The sequence below is a fragment of the Melanostigma gelatinosum genome (assembly GCF_949748355.1).
Source record: "Melanostigma gelatinosum genome assembly, chromosome: 19".
In the NCBI taxonomy this organism is placed as follows: Eukaryota; Metazoa; Chordata; class Actinopteri; order Perciformes; family Zoarcidae; genus Melanostigma; species Melanostigma gelatinosum.
This window is the reverse complement of record NC_136652.1, coordinates 13593246-13619587: the sequence shown is the minus strand read 5'-3', so window position 1 is coordinate 13619587 and position 26342 is coordinate 13593246. Positions and strand designations below refer to the sequence as shown.

Genomic DNA, 26342 nt, shown 5'->3' with positions numbered 1-26342 from the left:
TGTAAGAAGCCATGACCACACACACACACACACATTTAAATAGAATAGATTTAACACTGATGGGATCGGTAGACTGCACAGTTGAATACAGACACACCTTGACTTGACAGTTACACTCTACATAACTAGTCTACCAACTACACTAAACTGGGCACTTACTCATTCACATCTTCGCCATCCAATGCAAACTTCACAAAACACAGAAAATCTGCCTGTTTCCCCCCCCCCCCCAACCCCATTTTCCCCAGCTCACAATTTGGGCTACACAAGTTTTTAGCAACACAAAGAAATGTTCAGAAAACTCCACAATATATATAGATACTATATCTCCTTCAGGAAATAATCTCATAAATAAAATGTACAGACCAGCAACTGAGATGCTGAACTAAAAGAATGGGATCAAACTGTGGTCAAAATTGATGACATGGGATTCCCCCTCCGCCCGCCCAAAAGAAAATATTGCACAACTAACACAAAGAGATATTTTCTTTATGACATGCTCGTGTTCTTTTCATTTTTTACTATCAAAAGAGACTTCTTTTTTTCAACCCACATCCCCCCTCTGACAGACATGCATCTGGCTGTGATACGGAAAGATCACACGAAAAAGTTGAATAATCTCATCAATTCAGAGACCAAAACAGAGCCGGTCCAAAGTGATCGCTTTTCTTTATATCAAGAGTTACGTTTCACTTCCCTCTAGGCCCATTTCTCTCTCCCCTCCCCCCCCTATCAATTTTAGCAAATGCATCTTTTGGCACAAAGGTCAGAGGTGACCCGAGTCACACCTGCCTAATATTACTGCCCTATTGAGATGTGTTTTGCTATCATCTTATACAGATACAAACTATTTATATATATTTGCCTCATAATTTACTCTTGTCCACGGTCCTATCAGCTGGCTCCGCTCTGTCTTTAGTTCAACACAAATACAAGCTGGACTGCCTGAAGAAAAAACAACAAAAGAAACAGCTTTTCAGATTTCAGTGTCAGCTTACTGAATGAGCAGATTTCAATAGCTTCGTCCCTCATTGGAGTTCTGATTTCAAAGATTCAGCGACAACAATTTCATCTCAACTGTCAACTTTTCTTTTTGTGGTTGGAGCCGTCGAGTTAAACGGTTCTACAGCGTCGCTCCACACCTGAAATTACACCTAAAACACAGTGAAAACAGGTGCAAACAGACATCCGAGTCACACCATGTCTCTTTACAACATTTACATGTGACCGATATGTATTTACATGACTTCTGAAAAGAGTATGAAATGGCATCGGGGAAATATACAAAAATATTTCCTGTACCTTGCTTATATGTTTAGTGTGGTCTTAAAGAGCAGGGGCAGTGCCACCCCCCCCCCCCCGCACCCCACCCCTCGCCCCAACTACACACTCACTTCACAGAAGTGACAGCAGGTGACAAATCACTTCATGCCAGAGGTTAAGTTGTTCAATCCAGGCCTTGGCGACTTCTTTTGCGCCTGCGTCACCGTATGTAGATATTTCACACCAAGTGCAGGACGTATCAGTCAAAGCTATTCGGTACACCCCTTCCACCCAATATTCAAATTCAGCAACCAGTTCTCCCAAATAAAGCAAGTAAGTTGAAAACCATGTTGACAGGGTGTGACGATTGTGTATCACAAACAATGACAATAATGTTAAAATTCATATCTGAATAGATAAGGAACAAAATGTACAGATAAATTAATCCATGTAGCAGAGTAACACTTCTTCTTCCTTCAGCATCCCAGGAAAATACATGGAAAAGACTGCAGTTCAACTTATCTATATTTACTACTTGACCTGCCCCAGTTTTTAACAGTGACACCTTTGACTACAGTGAAATGTGTGACCTCTTAGTAGTGCTCCTAAATGATGCATATATCTAAACCTCAGTTCCCACCAAGATGGACTGAGAGAGTAACAAAAGGAATGGCAGAGAGCAAAAACAAAAATAACCTCCTACCCTCCACGATGTTTAGTCATTTAATAAAATCCTAAGAGCAAAAGCAGTATAATAAAGTGGTAACCGTTTCACTGAAGTTTGTACAGCAATGGATTTCAGTGCCCAGTAGTACCTGTGCGCTCTAGGAAAAACACAACGGTGATCTCCAGAGTGTGGTTTTCAAGTATTACTGCTGCTTCTTTTGAAAACTGCACCTTCTTCTCTCAGTTAACCGATCGGTTATGTCTATAAGCTTCTTCTAGCTAAAGCAGCATTTATTTGCATGACGATTACCAAAGCTCAGCTCTTTGGCCCTACATGCACCGCAAGGTGCCACTGACCACCAAACGGAGCAGATCGGAGGGCGTCCTTGGCTAATGCAGCCAATGCTTATTGCACCAACTCTAGTGGCAGCATTGTGTAGTGCAGCATGATTGTATCTCTCTCTCTATAACCAGGGCTGATTTAAGTCTTCTCACCAAAATCAACGTCTATTAATCTCAAATGAAACAACTGTCCCTTCAACAGATTGCTTTTAAAATCCCAGATAGAACTCAGGGTAAACAGGGAGGGGACCTCTCATTTGAGGCGTTGAGTAACATTAGCTAAAGCCACTGCAAAGGCCTGCACGGCAGAGAAGGGATACTGAAAGTCCAGGATGTAGGCATTGCCATCAATCCTGCCGAACTGCATCACCTGTGTAGAAAAACAAACAAAAAGTGAATACAGAGTGTAGAAGCTACTTTCATCAACATCATATTCCTTGTAATGGTCATTTCAGTACACAGACAACATGCAGTGGATGCTATTCCTTGAACAAGAGCTCTCTTACTTGTCTGCCCTCCAGTTCAATTTGGAAGTTCTTGGCAGACTCCTGTGTGACGCGCCCACCAAAGTCCAGCTGGTAGACCTGCGTGGCTTCATTCCACAGTGGCTGCTTGTTGGCCATGACGTACACAAAGCCCTGGCTGCCCAGCCCTCGGTCCTCCTTCTCGTTGGCCTTTCGACACTTGATCTCGTCCAGCTCACTGGCAGCCCTCATGTTCCTCTTGGTCTTCCAGCCCTTCTTACCACTCTGGCACTGATTGAGCAGCTCATCTCCACTGATGAACAGCTCTGGCTCACTTTCTGAACTGTCTTGGAACTCGCTATTGGCAGTAGCTTTATTCAGCTTCTTGGTCTTCAACTGCTGCTCTTTCTGTCCCTTAAGCTTCTTCTTGTCCCTTCCTCCCAGCCGTGGGCTTGAGATGAGTGAGTTGAAATCACCCAAAGCTCGGCCCTCCTTTTTCAATTTGCTACCTTCAGCCAAAGGTGGCACGTTAGCCTCCTCAGCGCGCCCATCAATCCGCTTGCGGTTCTTCTTGCTGAGCTTCTCGGACCGCTGTGGGATGGGGCTCTCAGTCAAGGAGAGTACCTCCTGAAAACCTTCCCCAGCCTCAGCCATGGCCTCTTGTAATCCTCCATGGCTCTGCAGCTCTGCTGGTGGTGGCGGTGGGGGTGGTGGTGGAGGAGGCGGTGGCGAAAGGACCTTTTTGTCTACGGCCATGTGGGAGGCTTTGGGTGGTAGTGGCACTGCAGGACTGGGCATAGGCGGGCAAGAATTATAGGTACCCCAAGGAGTGTGAAGGGAAATAGGGGGAATGGGGAGCCCGGAACAAGCACTTCCTCCTGGATACATGGGTGGGCAACAGGCTAGGTTTGCAAGGTTTGCAAGGTTTGCAGTGTAACCAGGCGGTAATACAAGGGTTGCCTCCTGTTGTGAGAAGGGTACAGGTGCCACCATCTCCTTTGGGGAGGAGCAGGGGCATGGTGACCCCGGCATGGGCTGTAGCTGGGCTCCAGAAAAGGCAGTTGTTGGAGGGTACTGAAGAGAAATTTGGTAGCCTGCAGCTGCTGCAGCAGCTTGAAATGATGCAGCACTTGGGCTGGTGGGGGACTTTGGAGAAAGGACAAAAGGCAGCCTGGACAAATCCAAGTGCTGAGCTGGGCTAAGAATAAGTGGGGGTGGTTTGTGGGGTCCGGTGGGATTCAGCGCTGCTGTCCGTTCCTGAGGAACCCACACCTCCTCCGTGGCAGCTGGGTCCCACTGATAGGGAGGCGGCCGTTTGACAACCAGCCCTGGTGCATCATTTCCTCCTAGCGCCAGATTCCTCAGTGACTGGTTCAGGCTTTCATCCTCACTAAATGCTGAATTAACATAATCAGCCCTGTCTCTGTTACTTCCTCCTCCTGCTGAAGAACCAGATCCTTCAAGAGCGCTCAGCAGGCTGTAAGAGGACTGGGAGGCCAGAGGAGTAGTGCTGTTGGAGTGAACAATAACTGTGCTGTGTGGCGCCCCATTCCCTGGAGGGAAATCCTGTCTGATAATAGTTCCTCCTGCTATTCCGTTAGTGCTCCCTGGGGCAGTGCTTCCAACACTAGATCCACTGCTACACTGACTGCAGGTGTATAAGGCTGTTGGCACCCTCTGCTGGAACGAGGCTGCTAGTGCACTATTATTTTTAGCCTTAGGAGGCAATGGTCTGGGCGGCTCCAGCACCTGGGAAACTTTGAGAGCGGCCTCTCGGCTGTTCCTCCTGAGAGTGGCATGGATCAGACTGCTGTCAAGCCTCTGTCCAGGGTTCCTGCCGACACCGCTGTTCTGATTGGCTGGGTCAGGGTATGGGGGCGGGTCTCCACTGGGTATGGAATAGCGAGGTGCAGTGAGTCTGTTGAGTGTTGCAGAGGTGTAGGGCAGCTGGATCTTCTTGTCTTGTGAGGAGGATGATGATGAGGTGACCCTGAGAGTGGCAGAGCTGCCAGGTCCCTGGAGTGTGTAGACATTCTGATTGCAGACAAGGCGCGTTCGAGGACGACATACTTCCTCCACATTCCCACTGCTGTCAAAAGTTGTTATCCTCTCATATCCCAGTGGTGTGGGGTACTGCGCTTGCTGCTGACCTGAAGGATAAAGTGATAACTCTCCCTTCTTCAGACAAAGGTCCCCCGGGGGAGGAGTCCCACTGGTGCTCCCTCCTGTTCCAGATGCAGCATTGGAGGCTGCTGCGGCGGCTGATGCTGCTGCAGCAGCAGCCGCCGCAGCAGCCACAGCGGCAGCCACTGTCCCAGGGTAAGGGGGTGGGGGATTCATCTTGCTGAGCTCTAGAGGGGCACTGAACACCACTGTATCACCCTCAGCCAGCTGTGGAGTTGACCGAGTGGTTTTGATTTTCAGTAGGTGCTCGTGTTCACCCCCCACTGCTCTCTCAAGCACTAATTCTGCAGGTGGATGAGGGATCTGTATCTGCAGCGCCCCCTGCTGGAGCACAGCTGCACCCGACGGCTGTCCTGATGACATAGAGGGAACCGGGATTTGAATCTGAAACTGCTGCTGCTGCTGATGTTGATGGTGCTGTTGTTGCATCTGATGCTGCTGCTGTGTTTGCTGTTGATGATGTATTTGTTGCTGCAGTTGGTGTTGAATTTGTTGATGCTGCTGTTGTAGTTGTTGCTGCTGTTGTATGTGCTGCTGGAGCTGATGTTGATGCTGCTGCTGCATGTGTTGGAGCTGCTGCTGAATGTGCTGTTGCTGAAGCTGCTGCTGCTGTTGTAAGTGTTGGTGCTGGAGTATCTGCTGCTGCTGCTGTTGGAGTTGCTGTTGGTGCTGAAGCTGTTGGTGCTGGTGCTGAATATGTTGTTGGTGTTGTAGTAGTTGCTGCTGCTGTTGTTGTTGTTGTTGTTGTTGTTGTTGTTGTTGATGATGATGATGATGATGATGATGATGGTGCTGCTGCTGTTGTTGTTGAGGTGGTTGTGAAGGATGATGAGAAGGTGGGGGCCCCACCATTAGGCGACTAATTTCTAGTCCCCCAAAGATGACCTGACCAGGATTGGTGTACCTGGTGGGAACTGTGTACTGGGCTGTCAGGATGGTGTCCTGGCTTTGGTCTGACCCACCAGCAGCGGCCCCAGCAGGGGTGGCTGTGGGATTCGTTAGGACATCCAGCTGAACATTTTGATTGGCTAGAAGTGACTGGACCAGACCAATGCTTTGGGTGGGGGACATGGCCTGGGCGGGACTATGGATGGGGGCAATAGGTATGTTGACAGTGCAGGGCGGGTTGTCATCTGTGCTACCAGCAGGGCCTGTGACGGGCAGGTCGTCTTCATCCTCACTGAAGACATTGGGGCTGAAGACGGGCAGATTGATGTAGTCCATGGAGACTTTACGCACCTCTGGCAGGTAGATGGTCATCTGTCTGGGCTGTAGATGGAGGAGGCTTGTCTTATAGATGACTGAGGGGAGAGACACAGAGTATGAATGATAACAATAAAGACAATTGACAAATGGGACCAATTAAAATGACTGACGACATCTATATATTTATTAATTCATGCTAAACGCTAATGGAGAAGTTGTTGATTGGTTACCTGCACCAAGATTAGTTGGCAAGAATGCGGAGAGTCCCACAATCTTAAACTTTGTTCCCCAAATATTGGATGTGACCTGAGCAAGGTAATTTTGCTACAAGACAGGAACAAAGATAATATTATTACTTATAAAAACATTCAAAATAATCTACAGAACACATATCTAATAGTGAAATGTGTGAGCTTATCATCAAACTAGAAGAAAATACTGAATTCAGCTGTGTTACCTGAGTGATGTCATCTAGAGGAAACTCCCTCCGGGTTAGACTCGGTGACCCAATTGAGGGTTTTCGTATTGGTAACCGCGGTGACCTGGATATCTCTTGTGTAGTGCGAGATAGTTTGGGCGATTTTCTGGGATCAATGTTGATCCTGTTGGTAAAGGGACAAACTAAGTCTCTACAGAGAAGGTAGCAAATACAAAAACAAGGTTTAGGCATGCAGTGAACCAAACAAGTGTAAAACATTCCAGTGCACATTCATGTTCAGGGTTGATAATATAGGAACGCAGGGTAAGAGTTTAATAACTGCCGGGATGCCACACTTGACACAGAAGCATCTAAACAAACACTGAATAACTGGGTATCATGTGGGAAATGTTTTTAAAGAATTGAAATGGGGACAAAAATAGCTTCTTTATTCAATCTGATTAAATATGCAAAGCAAACATTGACTTGATTTATGTATTAATGTGTTCATTTCACACAGACCACTGGCTGCTATGTGCCATATAAATAAAGGAAATAGAGTTAAAAATGGCATGCTACAGTACACACAGGTCAGGGGTCTGGTTACCTGGGCAGTTTGGGGGATTTGCTGCCTCTGGATATCTTTGGAGACTTCTTGCCAACCCAGTCATCACTCAGCTCAATGTCACTGGAGTCTGAGCAGTTACAGCTGTCGATCATGGCAGTAATCAGACTGTTGCCGTACATCTCATCTGAGGAGAGAAAACAAGATGGCGGATGGAAAGAATGCGTCAGTTTAGAGTAAATATATTGGAAATGTGTAGATCTCAAGATAAAGTTTACTGTTGGCATTATTTCTTCTGTCATTTACAATGATGCAGCAAACCGATGCCACCTTGATGCTAAAAACCATACTTTGATTCTGGATAAATGTTTATAATATTGCTGTTTCAAAGGGTATTATCCCGAGGACTAAATAAAGTTGGCATTGCAGGAAGTGTATTTTACCAAGCGCCAGAAGAGCCAGAACTATTTACCAAGAACTATTAGAGCCAGGCACCTTCATGTTGTTTAAAAACATGATGACAGCAGCAATGTTCAACCATTTCTACAGATAAACATTTAGACCCATTCAGTGCAAACCCTATTTTCAGTCGTCTCAATTCTTCCCTTTTTCCTCATTCATATGGAGTCTGTGAACCACTGCTGCTCCAGTTTAGGTCCAGCTAATTTATTTGATGGGCATTAAAGTGTGAATGGGCTGGAACCATTTCATGGCTGGCTTCATTTATCACTGTGTGGGCAGGGTGCAGGTTGATTTATGAGAAACCCAGGGGCCATCAGAGCCCCCATTAAGCAGCTTTTAATTAACATGGGCCCAGTCTGCCCTATGAGGCTAAAACATACTCGCTCTCTGAGTGCCAACTCAAGAATACTCAAATAACTGGAAAAGCACTGGAGCCGGAAAACATGTCTATAAGGAATACATTTAGCAGTTCTGTTTGAATCGTTAAGAGCAGTAAAACATATACTGGATGTATGTTATGATTTAAACACATAATCATGATTTGTATTGTCAAAAACATAGAAAAATAAAATTGGTTCTTGAACATCTTTTAAATCCAAGGCAGTTTTACAGAAGGCAGCAATAGCTCAAAATGGAGGAACTTTAGTTTTACCTGTTTTCCCATCTGTCTTGGGGTCCATAATGACAAACTCTGGACGCAGTTTACTTATTCGACGGCCTTTGAGGATCGGCACCAGCCCTCCGAGGTACTCCAGGTAAAGAGTGTAGCAGGGCCCCCCCACCTCGGGGTTATCTTCCGTACGCTTCATGGTACAGTGCAGACGCTCGTTTCCAGCCGTTGGGTAGCTCACAAAATCACGCATGTTGTTGGGATCAGGGATGGGGGGCTGGAAGAGAAAACATGGGTTTGCAGTTGAGCTCAAATTGTTGTGTTAGCATGAGCTAAAGTGTACTGCTGTATACGTTTGTTATGCTTAGCTTTGGAGAGCAGTCTAATCTCAGAAAGCTATGAAAGCAATGCTGCGCATAAAGTAAACTACAGCCCTCCGGTTCTTTGTTACCTTGATGGTGGGGACAAAAGCAGTGGTGACGTAAGAACAGAGGCGGGAAGGCATGGTGAGCTTGGCAACATCTTTCTCCTCCTTCACTGCTGTGGCGATGCCCTGCTGGCAGAGTAGCTGCAGGTTGGCGACGCGGTGCTCCACTCGCACCACGTAGAGCGCCGAGCCACACGCCAAGAACAGACGAGAGTCCCGGTGACCCCAACACAGCGTAGTGATGGGGCGCTGCAGGGCGACGGAGGAGATGCATTGGAGAGCAGGGTGAGATTGTTTGTTTTGCCACATTTATTAGATTCTGCACTACATCCCTTCCACAATGTTAATGTCCAGCATGAAATATGAGTCGATGTTCAGGTTTCTGACTGTTAGTCTTTACTGAACTTGGCAAATTTTTAAAGTACATTTCTTAGAATGAATTCTGAGAACAGCAGTCTTCTGCAATAAAAATAAGCATCTTAAGTTTGTGTTGTGTTGTTTACAGCAGTCAAGTTTCTAAACTTACTTTAGCTGGTGACGTCTTAAGTCTTCAAATACATATTGAGTGTCATCACTGGAGGAAGGGAAAAACAATATATACAATTCTACGTTGACTCGGACTACTCGTTAGCCAGGTTTGACCCTGTTACAGTTGATCACCTGCGCTGGTGTGTCCAGTGTGTAGATGTGTTCACCCCCAACGTTGTAGAACTTAACGAGTGCGTTCCTGGCGGTGGGAAGACAGGAGGGCTCGTTGGAGAGGACGGTCCTCTCCATCCCCGCCACTGCAAGGAGGTCCCCCTGCGAGCACCAGTGGACCACCACATCTGCAGCACAAAGTAACCATCATGGCATGCAGAACTTACATTTGGAGGCAATTTAGACAAAGTTGCTGGAACACTTGGGCGTGCATTAATTATAAGATACCCACACACCTTTCAGACCGGTGCGGATGAGGGTGGGAGTGAGGTCGTCATAGTTGTTCATCAGGCTGATGTCTCCAGAAGTGAAGCTGACTGTTAACAGTGGCTTCTGGCTGTACACTGGGAAGAGACACAAGTACAACACAGACACTGTAAACAGGCAATGTGAGGTGTGTGACGGTTAAAAGTACATGGTATAATCTGTAAATAGAGAAAAATACACCTTTGATGTTTTCACATTTCAGTGTAGTGGATGTCAATCAATGTCTATCCAGGAAGGACTAGTGTTAAAATAATACACACCTGTGCGCTGAATAATATGCATTAATTAATTCTACATTAACATCATCTTGGGGTTTAACTTTGTTTGACAAAACATAGAGAGTACATCCACAATCTAGCTTACGGTAGTTTAACTTTTTTCAAGCAAAATCACCAAACATGGCTCAGTTTCTGCTTCTCAATTGTGAGGATTTACTTATTTTCTTTGTGTTATGCGATATTAAACTTAACTTCGCTTTTTGGAGTTCTGGTTTGACAAAAAAAAAAAAGAAGCAATTTAATGCCATCCCCTTAAGATTGAGAGGATTGTGATGTGGCTTTTCCCTGACATTTCATAAGGGATGAGATGATTAATATGCATTTCAACATTATAAATATTGTCCGTTTACGTGCTTATTTGTGAGGTGGATCGGGGCCATTATAGGAGAAACAAGGACAGTTTCATATCCTTGGCAGCTGTAATTCATTTTCAGTGAGTTTCCACTGTGTCCTATTCATGAGAATACACTATTTCACTAACGCACTCTCAGCAATGACCCAAATAAAAACATAAAAACAAAATATCCACCTCTAGTTTTGACTTTCAGCCCAATACAGTTACTACTTCTCATTAGTAGTCAGTTCACAATGGGTTTTTGCATTAAATGAGATGTATGGTGCTGCTGTAAATGCAGTGTGTTGTGCAGTGCAGTGATAATGGGTCATCATCATATGTCATGATAGAGAGATCTGGCAGGAGGAGGAATAGGCTGTCGAGTGTCTCAGTCGGGTTGTCGACTTGAGAGATAATTTCTATCGGGGCCAATCAATTACTATTGACCGGTTAAATTAGTGAGTTACAGCATAATCAGTGTTCCAGCTAAGGCAAGCACTTTTCAGCTTTACTGCGTGGCCTGCGGGGAAGTGAGGGAGAAAAAAAGAAAAAAGAAAAATAGCACAGCAGGAGGAGGACGGACCCTCACCACTACAGCCTTAGCAACTGGGACTAATTAGGCTCAAGAGAAAAAAGGAGGCAAAAAGACAAAACAGGAACCAAAAAAACCGAGGCGGTGAGAGCAGCAAGACGGTGGGGAAAGCGAACCACGTAACAACTCTTCTCTTGGTTGGCTGCTCACGTCCCAGTGCAGCAGATACACACTGGTCATCTACATGTTGGACAGTGAACTCACCAGATACACTCAGGCTCACCGTTAACGGTTCTTAATTACTACCATTGTAAATGTCTGTAGGCTGTTAGCACAGGAAGGCACAAAAAAAAATAAAAATAGAAAATAGAAACGCTGACACGACCTGCAAATATTTGAATTATGACATTCTGAACACAAGTTCATTGGAGGAAAAAGTGGGATGTAAGTGTTTATCTTGCAACGTTTTTTTTTTTACTCCTCTGTTCTCACTCTCCTAATGCTAAAGCTAGTGTGCAGTCAACTGTGTCAACGCAGCACACAAGTACAAGGGCTCCATCATTGACATTGCAGGTAAAATTATTATGGGGTAGTCCTGGGGGATTTGGGTTAAAGATGGCACTGTTGAGAATACAGTGAGGACAGATTTACACATCTGTACAAACAGCTGGTGTTATCGTACATTTTAAAGAGATGCTTATTGCATCTTCATTCATGATGATTAATTTCCTTTTCCAGGTTTTCTGGGTATAGGCTGTGATTGTCCACTTGAGTATACCGTCAGTGTCGTACGTGAAGAGTCTCGTAATGCACACCCGTTACACTGTGATATCTGCTGCTGGTATGGCAGGTGGCCACCTATCAACAGGTGTCTGGCACTACGGCTACAACACCAGTGTGTCTGTTTACACCTGATAAAAGTAAGAAAATAAAGTATTTTGTAAATATATTTTTATAGCCAAATAAATCAACTTTTTTTCCACCACAAAACTTCTGTATCTGTATAACATATTAGTTACAATAATCGGACAACATGACGGCTTCAAGGCCTACTGATAAAAGCAAATAACTTCAAGGACATAAAATAATCTAAATAAAGTATATAATAAAGCGTCCTTATAGAAGTGTTTTGTAAAAGTGTGTGAGAGGGAGTTAAATAGAATACAATAGTTTAAATGCTTCAAAGAACAGGAGGAGATCCACCTTTGTGTTAGTAACATTTTGCCTGTGCAATCAAATTCTTATACAAAATATTACTGGGGCCACCACAGAAACATTTAATATCCAGGGATTCACATTATAGACACCACGGACTATATATCCCTGTACATGTGTAATGCGTGCACATGATTAGGATGTTACTGCAGCATTCAGAGCAAACAGGAGGTGGAGTGGCAACGTCAGCTCAATCCTCCAACTCTTGCCCTCCATCTTTTCAACGCAGCCCCCCCACCCACCTTCCATTTGATCACACTCTTGTTTTAATGAGTATCTCCCTCCCCGTCTTTACCGCTGGCAGAGAAGTGGAAAATCGTTGAATAGTCATCTTCTCACTTCTGAAGCTTCATTAAACGTCTCTCTGTGAGATCAGCATCACAAATGACTTATCCTTCTAATGACTTATCCTTCCTACTATAAGCTTCAATTCACACATTTTGCACTTTAGTCCAATAGTACACTCCATAAAAAATAGGAGTTTGGTGCCTTATTCAAGAACAGAGCATACAACCCTGTTTTCTCAAGAAAGACATCCGAACATCAAAAAGACAGTCAAAAGTGCAGCGTGTTCAGACGCATGCAGCTTTGTCTTTTCCATGTCCTTCATAGATATGGTCCTTCTAATCACTTGACAGAGAACCCAGGCACCATTTATGTGTTTCAGAGTATAAAATATTCATGGGAATACCAGGGGGGGGGGGGCTGAGGCTGCTATTGACGATATAGCGCAGACCTACTAGCCATAACTTGTTTCTCCACCTGGTGCCCCCAACTTTGGAAATCTCTCCCCCTCCCTAAGGACTAAGAGCATGAGGACGAATTGATGGCGCAATAAAAGATGGTGGTAAAAGGTGGGTGGCGCTAGAAGCTAACAGATGGTCCCACATCTGCTTTCTTCTGCACCGAGGTACCTACGCATGAAACAGCTGAACTACTCCAGCCACTAAAGTCCTTATAGTCGCAACTCCTTACCAGCTAAACCGTTTATCTCCAGTTCTTCATCAGATTATACACTTGCATCATGTCTCATCGTGGCATTTTTGTTGTTGTGTGCCTGAAGACGCCACAAAGAGCAGTCTATTCATATCTAACCCCAAGATGCTTACCTTGCGGTGGGGAGTAGTCGTCAGAGTCTGTGTCGCTCTCACTGCTGTCCTCCACCAGGAAACTGGGATAGTTCCAGGACATGCTGACGATGCCATCCGACTCATGCAGCAGAATGTGGGCCAGCATGCGCCCATGGCAGTCCATCACTATCACCTGTCCATCTGCAGTACCAAACAACACCTAGAGAGAAATAGTCGAGGGTTATTAGTGAGAAGAAGAAAGAAACAAAACAAGACATTTCACTGAGACAGAAGACAGGCACACTTAGAAATAGACACAGAGATGACGGCTAGAGAGCAAAGAAAGACGAAAGAAATGCATATCACATGGAAAATAACTGGTAAATGGGATGAAGGCGATGAACAAAGGCAGAGACTAAGAGTTTAATGATGTCCAACCTGAGCTGACAACTTAACAGCATGAAAGCAAATACATAGATAGCCTCACAAAACATTCAAGACAGAGAACGGTTGCTGTCACTCAAAGAGGATCTCCCTCAGGGCCTTCCGAGGGAGAAGTCCACATACATAAAAGTGGAAAATGACAACCGGAAACTTCTACATCTATTAGCATTCAAAGGCCGGCACAGTGCTAAGCGGACACGTTTCAGCCGTCACAGTTCTGTGGGACGTGCGTGTTTGTGTGCGTTACCTGCTGGTCATCGGGGGTCCAGATACCACAACTGATCTGGCTTTCCAGGTTGATCTCAGAGGACCAGTGTCTCTGCCCGCTGACGGATCCCACCAGTACAAAGCCATCCCGGTAGGAGATAAGAGCCTGGGTACCATCATGGGACCAGGTGAAGTCACTCACCTACAGCGCACCAGACACATCAGTTATTAGCAATTAACTAATATCTATTCTGTAAAGCAAACACTGTAAAATGTAATGAGATATCTATTTAGCACAAGTGAGAAACTGCTCTTCATTAACAGTGTTCAAGTCTTTTAGGTGCTCTCAATATCTAATGATGGCAAAGATGAGAATTTAAAAAACACGAGATGTTAAGAGGAGAACTGCATTTAGGATCTGCTAGCAAGGCATTTCGTTTTTCCCCAGTAATGTGACCAGTGCTGTCAGAATATCACATGATAAGGTAAATGACAATACATGCCCTCCTGCAGACTGTTAATACTGAAAGGGTCTCGCTCAACTGAAATAATGACTCTGCCAACGTCAGTATAAATGAATACTTGTATGAAATAAAATCTTAACCTCAAAAGGGGCCATTTCAAACCGCATAGGCCATGTGTTTAAAGAGAGAAGCTATTGTTCAGACTGTCATCTACCAACTAGCTTGATCATAAAATAATAAGTTGCCATCACAATGTGTCAGACGCAGCTCAGCAGATGCCAGTGATTGATGGATCAGTCCTAGCATTTGTACCTCGCTTTGCAGTTATCATCAAAATCAGCAAGCGGAATGTCTGGGAGGTTTTCCCAGTTAGCTGTACTCAGGAAACGGTAATGGAAAGAGACGGTAAAACTAGCTCCCGTGTTTTACTGGATGAGTATGTACTAGTCAGAGCAAGATCTGACTTCAAAATAAAACAGACCCTCCACCCTCCTCCGTCTGTCAATAATAAATAAATACCACCCAGAATATTGATATATTATTCATAAGCCACTTCGCCCAGCCCTAATTCAGTGTCAAAGTAAAAATGCACCTTTTAAATTAGTGATTTAGTTCATGTCCCATTTCGGTGTACGGTAGTGTATTTTACCTGCGCTCCACGGTCATTGACCAGCTCCACGGACCAGCGGCCTTCATACTGGATCCAAACAAAGATCCCTCCGTCTGTATCACAGGTGGCCAGTTTCTGGAAGGGCTCGTTCCATCGCACCAAGACCACCTTCAAGACAAAATAAACAAGGAAAAAAAAAAAAAGGGGGACAAAAGAATTTAGCAGTGGCCTTCCTTTGACACAGCTTTGCCCCTTTAACTACAACAGATAATGAGTTGATCAACAACACTGTGTGTCTTGTCAGAGTGTCCTTGATCAAAACTCTGAACTCTTGTCTGCACTCTCGCCGCAAGTCGCTCCAAATTGGGGCGTCAGCTGAAACGCCTCAAATCCAGAAAGTAAAAACCAAGTTCCCACATTTCAATGAGCTAAATTTAGCAATGAACCAGATAAAAATATATATCAAAGTGGGTCAAGCTCATTTTGAAAAAGTTGCAAAGGAGCTGCTAATATCCTGAATATTACAAACGATGAGATTCATGTGTTGTCTAACATACCACACGTATAACATGCATTTCTGAGAGGTCCTCCTTGTTTGGGACGTAATACTTTCTGATCAATACTTTCTGAACTTATGTCTCAATCATAATTTTATAGAAAGCATTTAGTTTGTAACTAAAGGAAAATGTCATCTAAAAGAGAAGGTGCACTGATGCATGCACGTCTCTACAGACAATACTATATTGTGGGCATATAGTAAACTGTATAGCCTCCAACACAGAAACATGGGTTTCTGCATTGGCCCCAGAGGTAGATATAGACATGGATGGTCATTTGCCTAAGAAATGAGTTGCAGGGGAAGAAGTTTGGATCAGTGGCAGAGAACAGTATGAATCAAACTGTCCATAATCTCTTACTTTGTCAGCATCATCCATCTCTAAGGCACCATTACGGTCTCCATCCTGCCCCCTCTCCCTGTGTGTCTATCTGCCTGGTCTTTTATAGCGTGACTCAGCCTATTCCCCGCTGAATAATCCGAAACAGAGAGCAGCTCTGCTCTTGCTGAGTGAAGCACGTGGGCTGTACAGGCTGAACCACTCAAGACAGGGAAGGTTTTACCGGGGCTTACGCTCTCTGAGTACAAGTCCAACAAATCAGTGGCTGAGAGTTGGCTAAGCCACCCAGTCTTGCTCCCCCCCCCAACACCATCCCCCTCCTCACCCCTCTGAGACAAACACATAGTCCCATCTGTCCATGCTCCAGTTGAACAGGTGTTATTATGAATTAATAATCAGATGTTCAGACTACATTTCTGTTTTTGTGTCTGAGAAGAGAAAGTTACAGAAAAGTTATAGAAAAAAAACAAAGTAAACAATAATATTCCCTCCCGCGGCCCGTCAACCAAGCTGGACTGGTCCGTTTACAAATAAATAAACTTTGAAACCTGAAGAAAGACAAATTCATAATAGATATTGTCATGGCGCGATAAGAGGACACTGACAGCACACGGACAGACAAGACAGAGCAGCGCAACAGTTATTCACACCATCAGGGGGAAAGTGAGAAATACACACAAATCTGTCATATTGTAATCTCAGTCAGCAGCTCTTTTTGCAGCAGCACAGCATCTCTACTAGGGCTGAACCAAATGTCGTCTTTTTTTCCCACATTCAAAACATACTGAGGTTTTGAATGAAACTGTGAATGTCTGGTGTGGGAAGCAGTCAGAGCGCTCTGAAAAAAAGACAATGGCGCTATATAACACAATATAGACACTCAGCCCAAGTTAATAGTAATAATAATAATAATATTATTATTAATAATTATTAATTATCTAAACTAGTGCAGTTGGCTGTTTCTTGATGAAATCCAAGAGGTTAGGTGGCATGGAAATATCTATTATATATATATATAATATCTGGAGTGTATATCAAAGAAAGCTACCCAATAAACACAAATTAGCAAAAAGAAAAAAAGTGGATCAATTTACTCCTGAAAATAATAGAGCAGGAAAATGTGTGGCCCCAGGCCCTTAACTTTCTCCAGTTGTTGGCCATGTGCCAGAGTATTAACACACACACACAACACCTGCCCATGAGACTCCAATGTCGGGAAAACTGGAGACAAATTGTCTGACGCCAGGCTGGAGTTAGTTTAATAATCACCAGAATGTGGTGGATGAAATCCCAGGTAGCTTTCGTCCTGGTTTTACGGTAAGTTATATTGTGAGCAATTTTTAGTTCACTGTACATGAGTAATGCTCCTATAAATAAAGTTCAAACAGGGAACATTCATGAGTAGAAGTTGTTTCTATGCAATTGCAGCAACAATGCTGAGGTAACTCCTGTTACCAGTCACATGTATTCTGTAGGGGGGGGGGGGGAAGCAAGCCACCGCCTTGTGCTTCATTAAATGTCTGCAGTGATAGAAGACGGGGTTATCCTAGGTGAACTTAAAGTGATCCGTCTCACACAAACATGTTTATATGAATACACCATGTGCAGCCCTCCAGCGTAATGAGGGAACAGTAGGATTCATCGCTCTCCTGGCCCCGCTCCCTCAGCAATAAGGTGTCCTGTGAGCCAGATTTACTGTGTTTTCACTCCCAATCCCAGTGGTATAAATCCTAATGTTGCATCTGTAGGTGTGTCTCAGCTGGCAAACTGCAGGAAGGAGGACACAATGAGACCCGGCCTGTTGCAGGTCCGCAGCTATTTCATTCTGACTGAGCGGACTATAATCACGGACCATTAAAAAAACGGCCTTCCATCCATCATTCAGCCACAGCAGTCACCTGATGCAGCTTACAGTGCTCAGTGGGCACAAAGCTGACCAGTTTCAGTCGTAGTACTGTCAAAGAGAAGACATTTCCATGCTCAAGGATCTCATTGGGGGACTACAGATCAGTGTTGTTACTCCACTCGCGCACTGTCTGCAACCTCTGGTGAGCTAAACGGATTTTCCGGATGGTATTATACAACCTGATGCAGTTCCAGCCAGTGTATACATGAGGCTTTAGATTAGGTAGGAGCTCCAGTTTGCATAATTCTAACATCATTCATACACTGTGCATAAAATAACAAAGGGCCAAAATGAAGAAAAAAAAAGAGACGAAATTAGCATAAGGTTTACACATGCTGTGTCTTGCATGTGTGCACACTTATCTGCAGCCTCATGGAGGTGAGAATACTGTGTGTGTGTGTGTAAATTTAGCTCAGCGTGGAGATTAGTGTGAGCTGGTCAGGCATCCCGCGGGGGTGGGGGGGGGACAGCTGAGCACCTCGCTGCATCACAGCGATCTGGGAGATCAGACATCACATGGAGACAGACGGGATCAGAGTGAGGAGCCACAGGACAGCGAGGGGCCAGAGGGATCACGGGCAGGAAAGGAACGAACACACGCAGATCTTCATCTTCCTCTTCACCGGTTATCATTTGCTGCATGGTCAAAGACAAGCACCGACAAAAATGAACCACTATGCAGCAGGTGATTGATGCCGTGTGCTCCAGGCCCATTCGGATGATTTCCAGCGTGACCAAATTTACACGCATGCGCCGCAGGATGGTTCAGGTCGTGTCCACAGCGGCTCAGAGAGTAAACTACAATCTCAGCCACACACAGTTGCCAATTTACCTACTTTTTCACTAGAATTAGGGGCTTTTCTAAAAACACAACTAGCAACAAATTTAGCAACGTACTAAGAACATCAGGGAAAAAGCGATTCATATATTCAAATATATTATATTGTAAAAATCCTTCCCCTGCATGCTGCTCAGCATAATCCAGTGATTATGTATGTCTTCATTTATAGATCTTCGAATGGAAAGAAAGAAAGTCGCAATCGGCACGTTTGACTTTCCTTTAAAATCTGAATCTGCAAAGAAAATGGCAATCGGTGCATCTCAGCGAAAGTCACACGCTCCAAGCCAGGCAAACCACTACCTAGAGAAGAGGAGACTACATGTTTACGATAATTTAATACTGCCCCTTGGCCCGTGCATGGCCATTGACAACTTCTCCTTGGGAAGTTGGCAGCATCTTCCCTCCTGCAGCGCCGTGTTGTCGTCACTGCAGCCCTGGCCTCTTGCTGGGACTTGGAGAGCTGAGCTGACCCCAGCAACTTCACCGAGAAGACCAAATCAAAAGGACAGCTTTGGGTTATATCGGAGTCAGCAGAAGTGAGAGGACACTGACGGTGCAGCGGCACAGTGGTGCAGTCGTGCAGTCGTGAGCACTCGGGTCCAGGGCAGCACTGGTCCCTGGCACGAAGGAGCTGTACATTTATTTATTTTTTAGCAAGAAGCTTAAGGATGAGTAGGCTGGACTGGTGGAATACGACCACAATGTTGTTAAAGTACAGCTTAAGATTGTTTTGTCACATCTATACCTATGTGACACTGCATACTGTTAGATGAAACTACACATGCAGTACACATGCTTTAAGTAAAGCAAGGGTTTATAATCTAAATAAGCCAGAAAATATGTCAGTTACAATTATTATAAAATAACGTGGTGTAGTTCAGCTTAGCCTTTATCGTCCCATATTGGAAATGTGGACTGTTGAAACAATACAGACTTATCGATTTAAAAAACATAAATTAGAGAAAGTAACATATAATACCATTTCTAAAGAACACTTGGTTCCACGCTTGACTAATGAGTGTAGAATTATTGGAAAGTCAAAACCACCAGGGCGACAATAAAATCTGATGCAGCGCAAGCGTGCAGGAAGGAGAGGCTCTTCCCTTTCTCTGTACAACCCCCCCTCTACCACCCCCTCTGATTCTGGGTCTGACGTGATATTAAATCAGACGCAAAACTCAATTAAAGAAGCGCTAGCGTTGTGCTGATACAAAAAGCAAGGAAGCCAGAATGGGACGAAGTAAAGGCCCGGAGTGATTTGCAGCGTGAAGGAAAGGGCGGCGGGACCGTCGGCGGAGGTTGAATCTGAAATGTTTACGAGTGGAGCAGGCGTGTGATAAGTTATAAAACCTTAATCAATACCAATATCCGATAATAGCATTTACATTGCTTATCACTGGGTGTGAACGATGCAAAAGATTTAAAAACAGCTACATGCTTGAAAATCTTGTGATTCATTATTTAATGTTTGCAGAACATTGACTGTATTTTCTCCCTACACTAGTGTTCTTTAAAGATTAACAGAATGATAAGTATATGCTCTTTACTGTATGCCCTGACGACAAACACCGCTCATAGCAAGAAGAACCTGCACCGTCCAGGCCACGCTGTCTCTCTTGGAAATGTTCTAGCGAGCAGACAAGTCCACCTGGATGTGAGGGAGCAGCCGAGCCCGAGTGTTATGCTACGTGTCCTCTCCGAGGATGGATTAGCCCACTAAACCCATTTCCACTAAGCACATTTGGTGAGACCATTTTAATGCGGTGAATGGGTCGTGTACTCAGGGCTTCTGATGTCAAGGGGCCAGACGAAGAGAGAGCAGAAGAAAGTGCTCTAAAGGAAGTCGTGTAAAGGTGGGATAGTGACCGGCACAGGGGATCAGACCATGATGGAGGACAGAGGAGGACTGAGCTGTGGTGCAGAGGGAGGAACTACTTAGGCGGTGTGACGAGACACTAAGTGTCTGGACACAGGTGGTGATGGAGATGAGTGAGACTGAAATGCAGCACAGCCCATTAAAAGTGACGGCTTTCCTCTAACTTTCCTCTGCTTGTACAGCAGGAACAATGATGCAGCATTATTCCTGTCATGCAATCCATTATTATAGTCTGTAAACAAGTCTGAGCAGACATGTTAGTTGTACTGCGCCACAGAAGTCAAACTCTTCCTCCTCCCTGCCCACAGAAAACAACTGTGCATGTCCCAGATCAGTGCTGGTTCTCGAACAGGCCATCGCAACTGACTTATTGATGAGGTTCCGTCAAGAGACAACTTTTTAATTCATGAAAACGTCACACAGCACACCAAGACATGGTGGTGGGGTTCATCGGAGAGAGGGATTCCCTCAGTGCACAAACCCCATGAAACATTTTCAGAGAACAACAACCCAAAGAAGCAGCACTGGGATTAGAACCCACATGGTGAAGGGGTAAACATAAGCTGGTGCACTTTGGGTCACCAGTCTCTTTTAAAAAGGTCCTTAGACAATTAGTCCCTTTCTGCCTTAGCGAAGAGCCCGGGTCTGGCCTCAAAGGGGAAAACCAACAGGTGGGACTCCTGCCTTTGGGCAATAACCCACCACTAAGACTCATGGGAAGGGTAGCGAGGTGTATGAACACATGTTTTCAACAGTTTCAGTAGACACACAACACTAAAAAGGGGCATTCGTCTCAACAACTCACAAACAAGTGACAACATCCCCCCTTGAGATGGTCTCTTAATGTTCTACTTTCTGGGCTCAGCATACACCATGCAACGAACATTATTGGAAATAACGGATTCAGAGAGCAGCGGTGCAGTTATTGCATTCTGTGTGAAAGGCCCTCAAGGGCCAATGATGTTGCAGCAAAAGAAGGCTTTTTAAAACTTCAAAATAAACACCAATATATGGGCAACATACAGCATACTAAATCTACTATGGAACCGTATTAGAAAAGTGGATATTTTCACTAGAAATAAAAGTACTTTTTAAAATATTAAAGCATATATATGATTGCACCGTAGGACAAATGGCACAGCTAGCAGTTGATGGGATGCTGGCAGACAATTTTCCCAAACTCCTTGTCAACATGCTGACAGTCATTGTCAAGCCTGTCTGGGATGTTCAGCTCTCGTGGAGAAGGAACGGACTCCTAGTGACTGTCTGCTCAGTATCGGAGCGCACGATGACGGGGAAAAAAAAGCAGTGGATTGTCAAAAGAGGCAATCTATTCTGATACACGTCCCCGAGGAATAACACCGCAGCATCAGAGGTGTAGTCACTTAGAGAGACGGGGCACTTTCATCTATTTTCAATATTATTGTTCTCTCGTGTAATGCAGCAGACACACTTGCTGATAAAAAAGGTCAGACGCTCTGTTTAGAAAATTCTATAAAAATAGTATCGGGACATTTGAGGATACATTCTCCTTCAACACAACTATTATTTGTCTGGTTGTTTTATTTTTAATCATCCTAAAAGAAGTTACTTACATTTATGTTATTTTGTGTTGCAATACAAACATTTTTTTGATGTCATGAAACGGGATGAGCCTATAAGCACACACACAACATAAAGCACGCTTAACACTTAACAATAAGAAATCAAACAGGGCTACAACCATGACAATAAAATAATATAATTGATGGTTGACATGGAGTATAATTGAAAGCATGCACACAAAAACAAAATGTTTATAGATATGCGATACTGTGCACTTAGTCTGAGCACTTCTGCTAAGCAACCAAGCTCGATGAAAAACAAGAGGTTTCTCCTCACGCCCACTGTGAAAAGATGTCTGTGGGAGAGGGAACAAAAGGAGCATGGCACCACACACCTCGCTCCCTTTGAAGCCGTTACCTTGTTATTATCTCTCTCAGCCCAACCCACAGAACACAGAGAGCGACAATCACAGATATGTTACAGGCCTTTTCATTATCTGAAGAACATCATGAGAGTCCTAGGAACAGGTGCTACAATCGGACAACAGCCGAGTTACACAACACAACATACTTTTATCTTATAGTGCTTATCGTGGGTGGACCCCAGTGTAAATCAAATCCTCTATCCTGGGAGAGGCGGTGCAGTGCTCTGCAGGACTCCGGTACTCTACCCGTCTGCCCTCTTCTTAACAGATGTCTGACAGCTTAAGATCCGCCCTGTACTTTACTACATTGCCTGTATTGGGCCCAGTCCAAAAGACACATCCGTTCAGACGCTCGCTTACATTAAAATGATCACAGGACATTTTGATCTATACATCAAACAGGAATAATGGCCAAACTTAAGGATGCTGCCATGAGTATTGATCTTGGCAGGACTGGACTCCCACAGGAAGCATGTGTGTGTGTGTGCGTGTGTGTAGTCATTCATAACCTAACATGAGCCAATTAACGTGAAAGGACACTCGTCACCAGCGACGACAAGTGCTCAATGACGCTGCTGACATTTAAAGGACGGGACCGTCGGGGGACGTAACTGCTGAGTGTGCGGCTTCTTTGAGATGAGGAAAGGTTACCCAAATGTATTGACACGGCATTTTTTTTTTAAATTCTTTTTTAATGAATTTATGTTGGTTTGACAGTATTGGAGACTCTATACCACCCATGAGGTTGGCCTGAAAAGAGCGTCCTCTCCTCTTCAGATAGAAGATGACATGGGTGAGTGAACACATCTGTCACCGCTTGACAAAAGTTAAGTTGGCAGTGTGATTTCCACCACTGTCAGGAACCCCAAATTATGCATAGGGTGGGCAAGTGATGGATTTCCCAAAGCATTTATTTATTGCTGGATATCAAATATAGAGCAGAAGTGGACAGGACATTACTGCTTTCATTACTGGTGCCGGGCTGAGGGCAGTGTGCACTTTTCTTCCAGTAGCACATGTGTTCAATGTGTGTCATAATGAATTTAAATCAGCCCAAATAAGTGCATAAAGCCAAATTCAAATATGTTTTAAAAAAAAAGTGGGTCGAGTTGAGTAGTGTAGGTTTAATCTCCTCCACACCGCATGCACCAAAAATAATAAAAAGGGAAATTTCAGTACTTGGACCAGATTCAAGTGGGCAGAGTTAAATGACATTTCTGCTGCGCTTCAGTCACTCTCTGTAGGGATTCATCCACTCTCCCCTCAGCTGCCTTATGGGATGCTGACACAGCACCTTGCTCCATCTGACCAACAGCTCCACCCACTAAGAGAGAAAACGCAACCTGTTTGCAGTCTACTGGTGCCAGCACTGCTATACTGACGGGTGTATCCACACGGAGTGTATGGTGATACTATCTAGTTAGTTATGAGTTAAAACAGTGAAATAAACTGCTGTAGAAAGACTTGAAACTCTTAAGCGTGCCGTGGGACAGGTTTTCGGACCCCCTTTAACTAAAGTGAACCACCTCTGTGCTAGACAAGATGCTTGTTGACAAACACCTGCCCTAAATAAGTACAGAGACCAGCAGCTTCAAGGACATTGTTCTTCACCAGACACTGCACTTGGGGAAAGGAAAAAGTGAAAGGAAATCTTCTTTGGCTCGACTCTTTAGTCACATTTTTGTGAGCCCAGAGTGCTACTGGTTTGCAGCCATTTGCATCCCAGATGTATGGGACTGAGGAGGTTTAAGCAGACTGTTTGAAGGGGGATCAATACACTATCATCTTATGGATAAATGTAGAGAAACGTGTGTTGTAAGTATTTATAATGTAGAGTTTGAGCTCGAGGAAGGGTAGATGGGTTAAGTAAATAATCAGAAATGCCCTAACGCTGTTTTATTAAGAAGCGTGTATGTACTTAGTTATATCATTCAGACAATAAATCTAAGATAATTCATTTTTTCTTAATTAGAGTTTCTAAAATACTTTTTCACAGTCAGGTATAGAAGAGTATCCTACAGTTGCGGCATAATTTGGATAATATTCAATGTAATGATTTTGAATATTGTAAAAAAGGTTTATAAACTAAATGTGATCACCACTCTGAAGTTACTGCTTGGTAGGGCAAGAATATGTTGAACATTTTAGTCAGGATGTCACATCGCAACTTTAACAATGTTTTTACTCAGATTTGTTCTTTACCTTTCCAGCCGACCCAAATATCAACGCCCTATTCGAGCAGGATAATACACATTTACCCAGGAAACTCCTCTTACCTCGCTGTTGTGTCCTCTGAGGTTGAAGTTGACTCTCTGCGGGGTGGGCCGGTCCCGTCTGCAGTGGCTGGACGTGAACGTGACCCCGACGACTCCTCGACCGTTCCCGGTAGCGAGCCAGCCCTCCTCGTAGTAGCGCTTCCTGCACACCGGCTTCTCCTTCTCGCTCTTGGGCACGCGGCCCTTCCAGGACAAGCACAGGATGTTGGAGTCGCTGCAGAGGACCGGGCCGTGCTCCACGGCGGCGAACATCCCTGCAGCTTTCCACACCCCCGTAGATAAAATAAGAAAAGAAAATATACCCAGAGGGAGGTCGGGGGTTCTTCGGAGGGGTCGGTACCGTTATGAACGCCTCTCCTCCGCTGAAGTCACTGGTTCAGTGTCAGATGTGAGACAGCGACAACGGTGCATAGTACTCGCGCTTTCCCTCGGCTACCTCGGTGATTTGCAATAACGATTAAAAAGGTGATCAGTGAACACTTCCCAAAAAAGTACAAATGAGGTCACGAAACTGTGGACTTCTTTAGCGAAGCTGTGTTGAACATGTCATACAGCTGAATGGGCTGCATACACAACAAAAAAGGCACTCATTCAAGTCATTGTAATGCGTTTGATCACGTGAGCTGCCTTGTTGGTGATGTTTAAATGACAAGGCAACATACGAGAGAGTACCGGGTAAGGATTTAGAAATCCACTGTGGCAGACTGCAGAAAAACAAACCCAGGTTCCAGTTGATGTTCGTAGCGTTTCTGTCCAGTTCAGTGTGTCATGTCAGTGCTCCGCATCCTCCTCATGCGACCCCCGTGTGTGTGTGAGAGGAGGAGCAGGGACTCCATCAGCTTCTCCCGGTAACGTCATCCCGTCTTCTTTACAACCCGCCTCGGGGATCCCATGGAGGACTGCTGGAGACAAAAAGAGGACGTCAGTATCGCACAGAACTGTCGCTAAGAAAGTAAACATGGGGGAAAAAAAAAAAAAGTATGAACAGTGTAAAAGCGGTGGAAGCACTCACCTGCCACCCACTGCCGGTAATTTAAATATGAATGCGCTAACCTAAAATTAACCATCACTTACTCATGAAGAGTAATCACTTCAGTTCGAGGACTATCCTGCTCAGCGGAAGGACATTTAACGACTGAATTATTCAGGAGAACCTAGTTTCATTTTAGCTCCCGTTTTATTAGGCTAGCACTGATGTACCAAGGCGACAGTAACAATTCGATGTGATAAAAGACCGACGCGAAAAACAAATGAAACGGTGACAAACTATTATAGCTATAAAATAAATAGCACTAACGTACGTTAAGATTCGAACTGCTACTGTCATCGGACAATAAAACGAGACCCGGTGATGAGAAAAAATAGTAGCTACATCTATTCCACTAAAACTAAATTATAGACAGGTGGCGGTACAATCGCTGCTCCACCAGAAGTGTAACATAAACCAGTGTATTGTGCAGTTAATGCAAAGAAAGACAAATAACGTTTTTAATACTAAAATACTACTGAAGCCAGGTGAAGAGGATGACAAAAAAGCCCAAAGTGAGCTGCCTGCTAGCAACAGATAGCTAACGTTAGATTATGTATGTTGCTGTGCTGGCTCCACAGATCAAAACATGTCAGCAGATTAATCTCCACAGTTTAAATGTAGCTGTCGTCTTTGTGCAGTGACGCTAATCTAGCTAACAGACATGCTCGTGGGTGAACATTAGCTTGTCTGTGTTGTCTCCCCCTTCCACAAAGAACAGCCAGCGGTAGCTAACCGGCTAACCGACCAGCTAGCCGAACCTGAGCGACCATCAGCGGAGACTGAGCTCCGTCCATCCGCCACTGGCACTTGGTCGCTAGCAG

The 26342-nt window shown here is 44.6% G+C and overlaps 1 protein-coding gene across 3 annotated transcripts; it reads right to left on the bottom strand.

Moving 5' to 3' along the window:
* Nucleotides 1–1419: 1419 nt before the first annotated feature.
* On the bottom strand, nt 1420–24743 carry tulp4a (TUB like protein 4a; the record flags this gene model as incomplete). 3 transcript variants are annotated; one of them, XM_079290455.1, is made up of 14 exons in its annotated part: nt 1420–2641; nt 2778–5450; nt 5616–6220; nt 6356–6449; nt 6583–6727; nt 7151–7295; nt 8223–8457; nt 8632–8856; nt 9268–9434; nt 9543–9680; nt 13042–13222; nt 13694–13855; nt 14767–14895; nt 24492–24743. In XM_079290455.1, the coding sequence occupies 14 exons, from the start codon at nt 24741–24743 to the stop codon at nt 2525–2527; spliced, it is 5268 nt and encodes a 1755-aa protein (XP_079146581.1). In that variant the 3' UTR covers nt 1420–2524. The 3 variants fall into 3 exon arrangements, with proteins under 3 accessions (XP_079146581.1, XP_079146582.1, XP_079146580.1); XM_079290456.1 differs by having other exon boundaries at nt 2778–5303; nt 5721–6220; XM_079290454.1 differs by having other exon boundaries at nt 2778–6220.
* Nucleotides 24744–26342: the final 1599 nt, after the last annotated feature.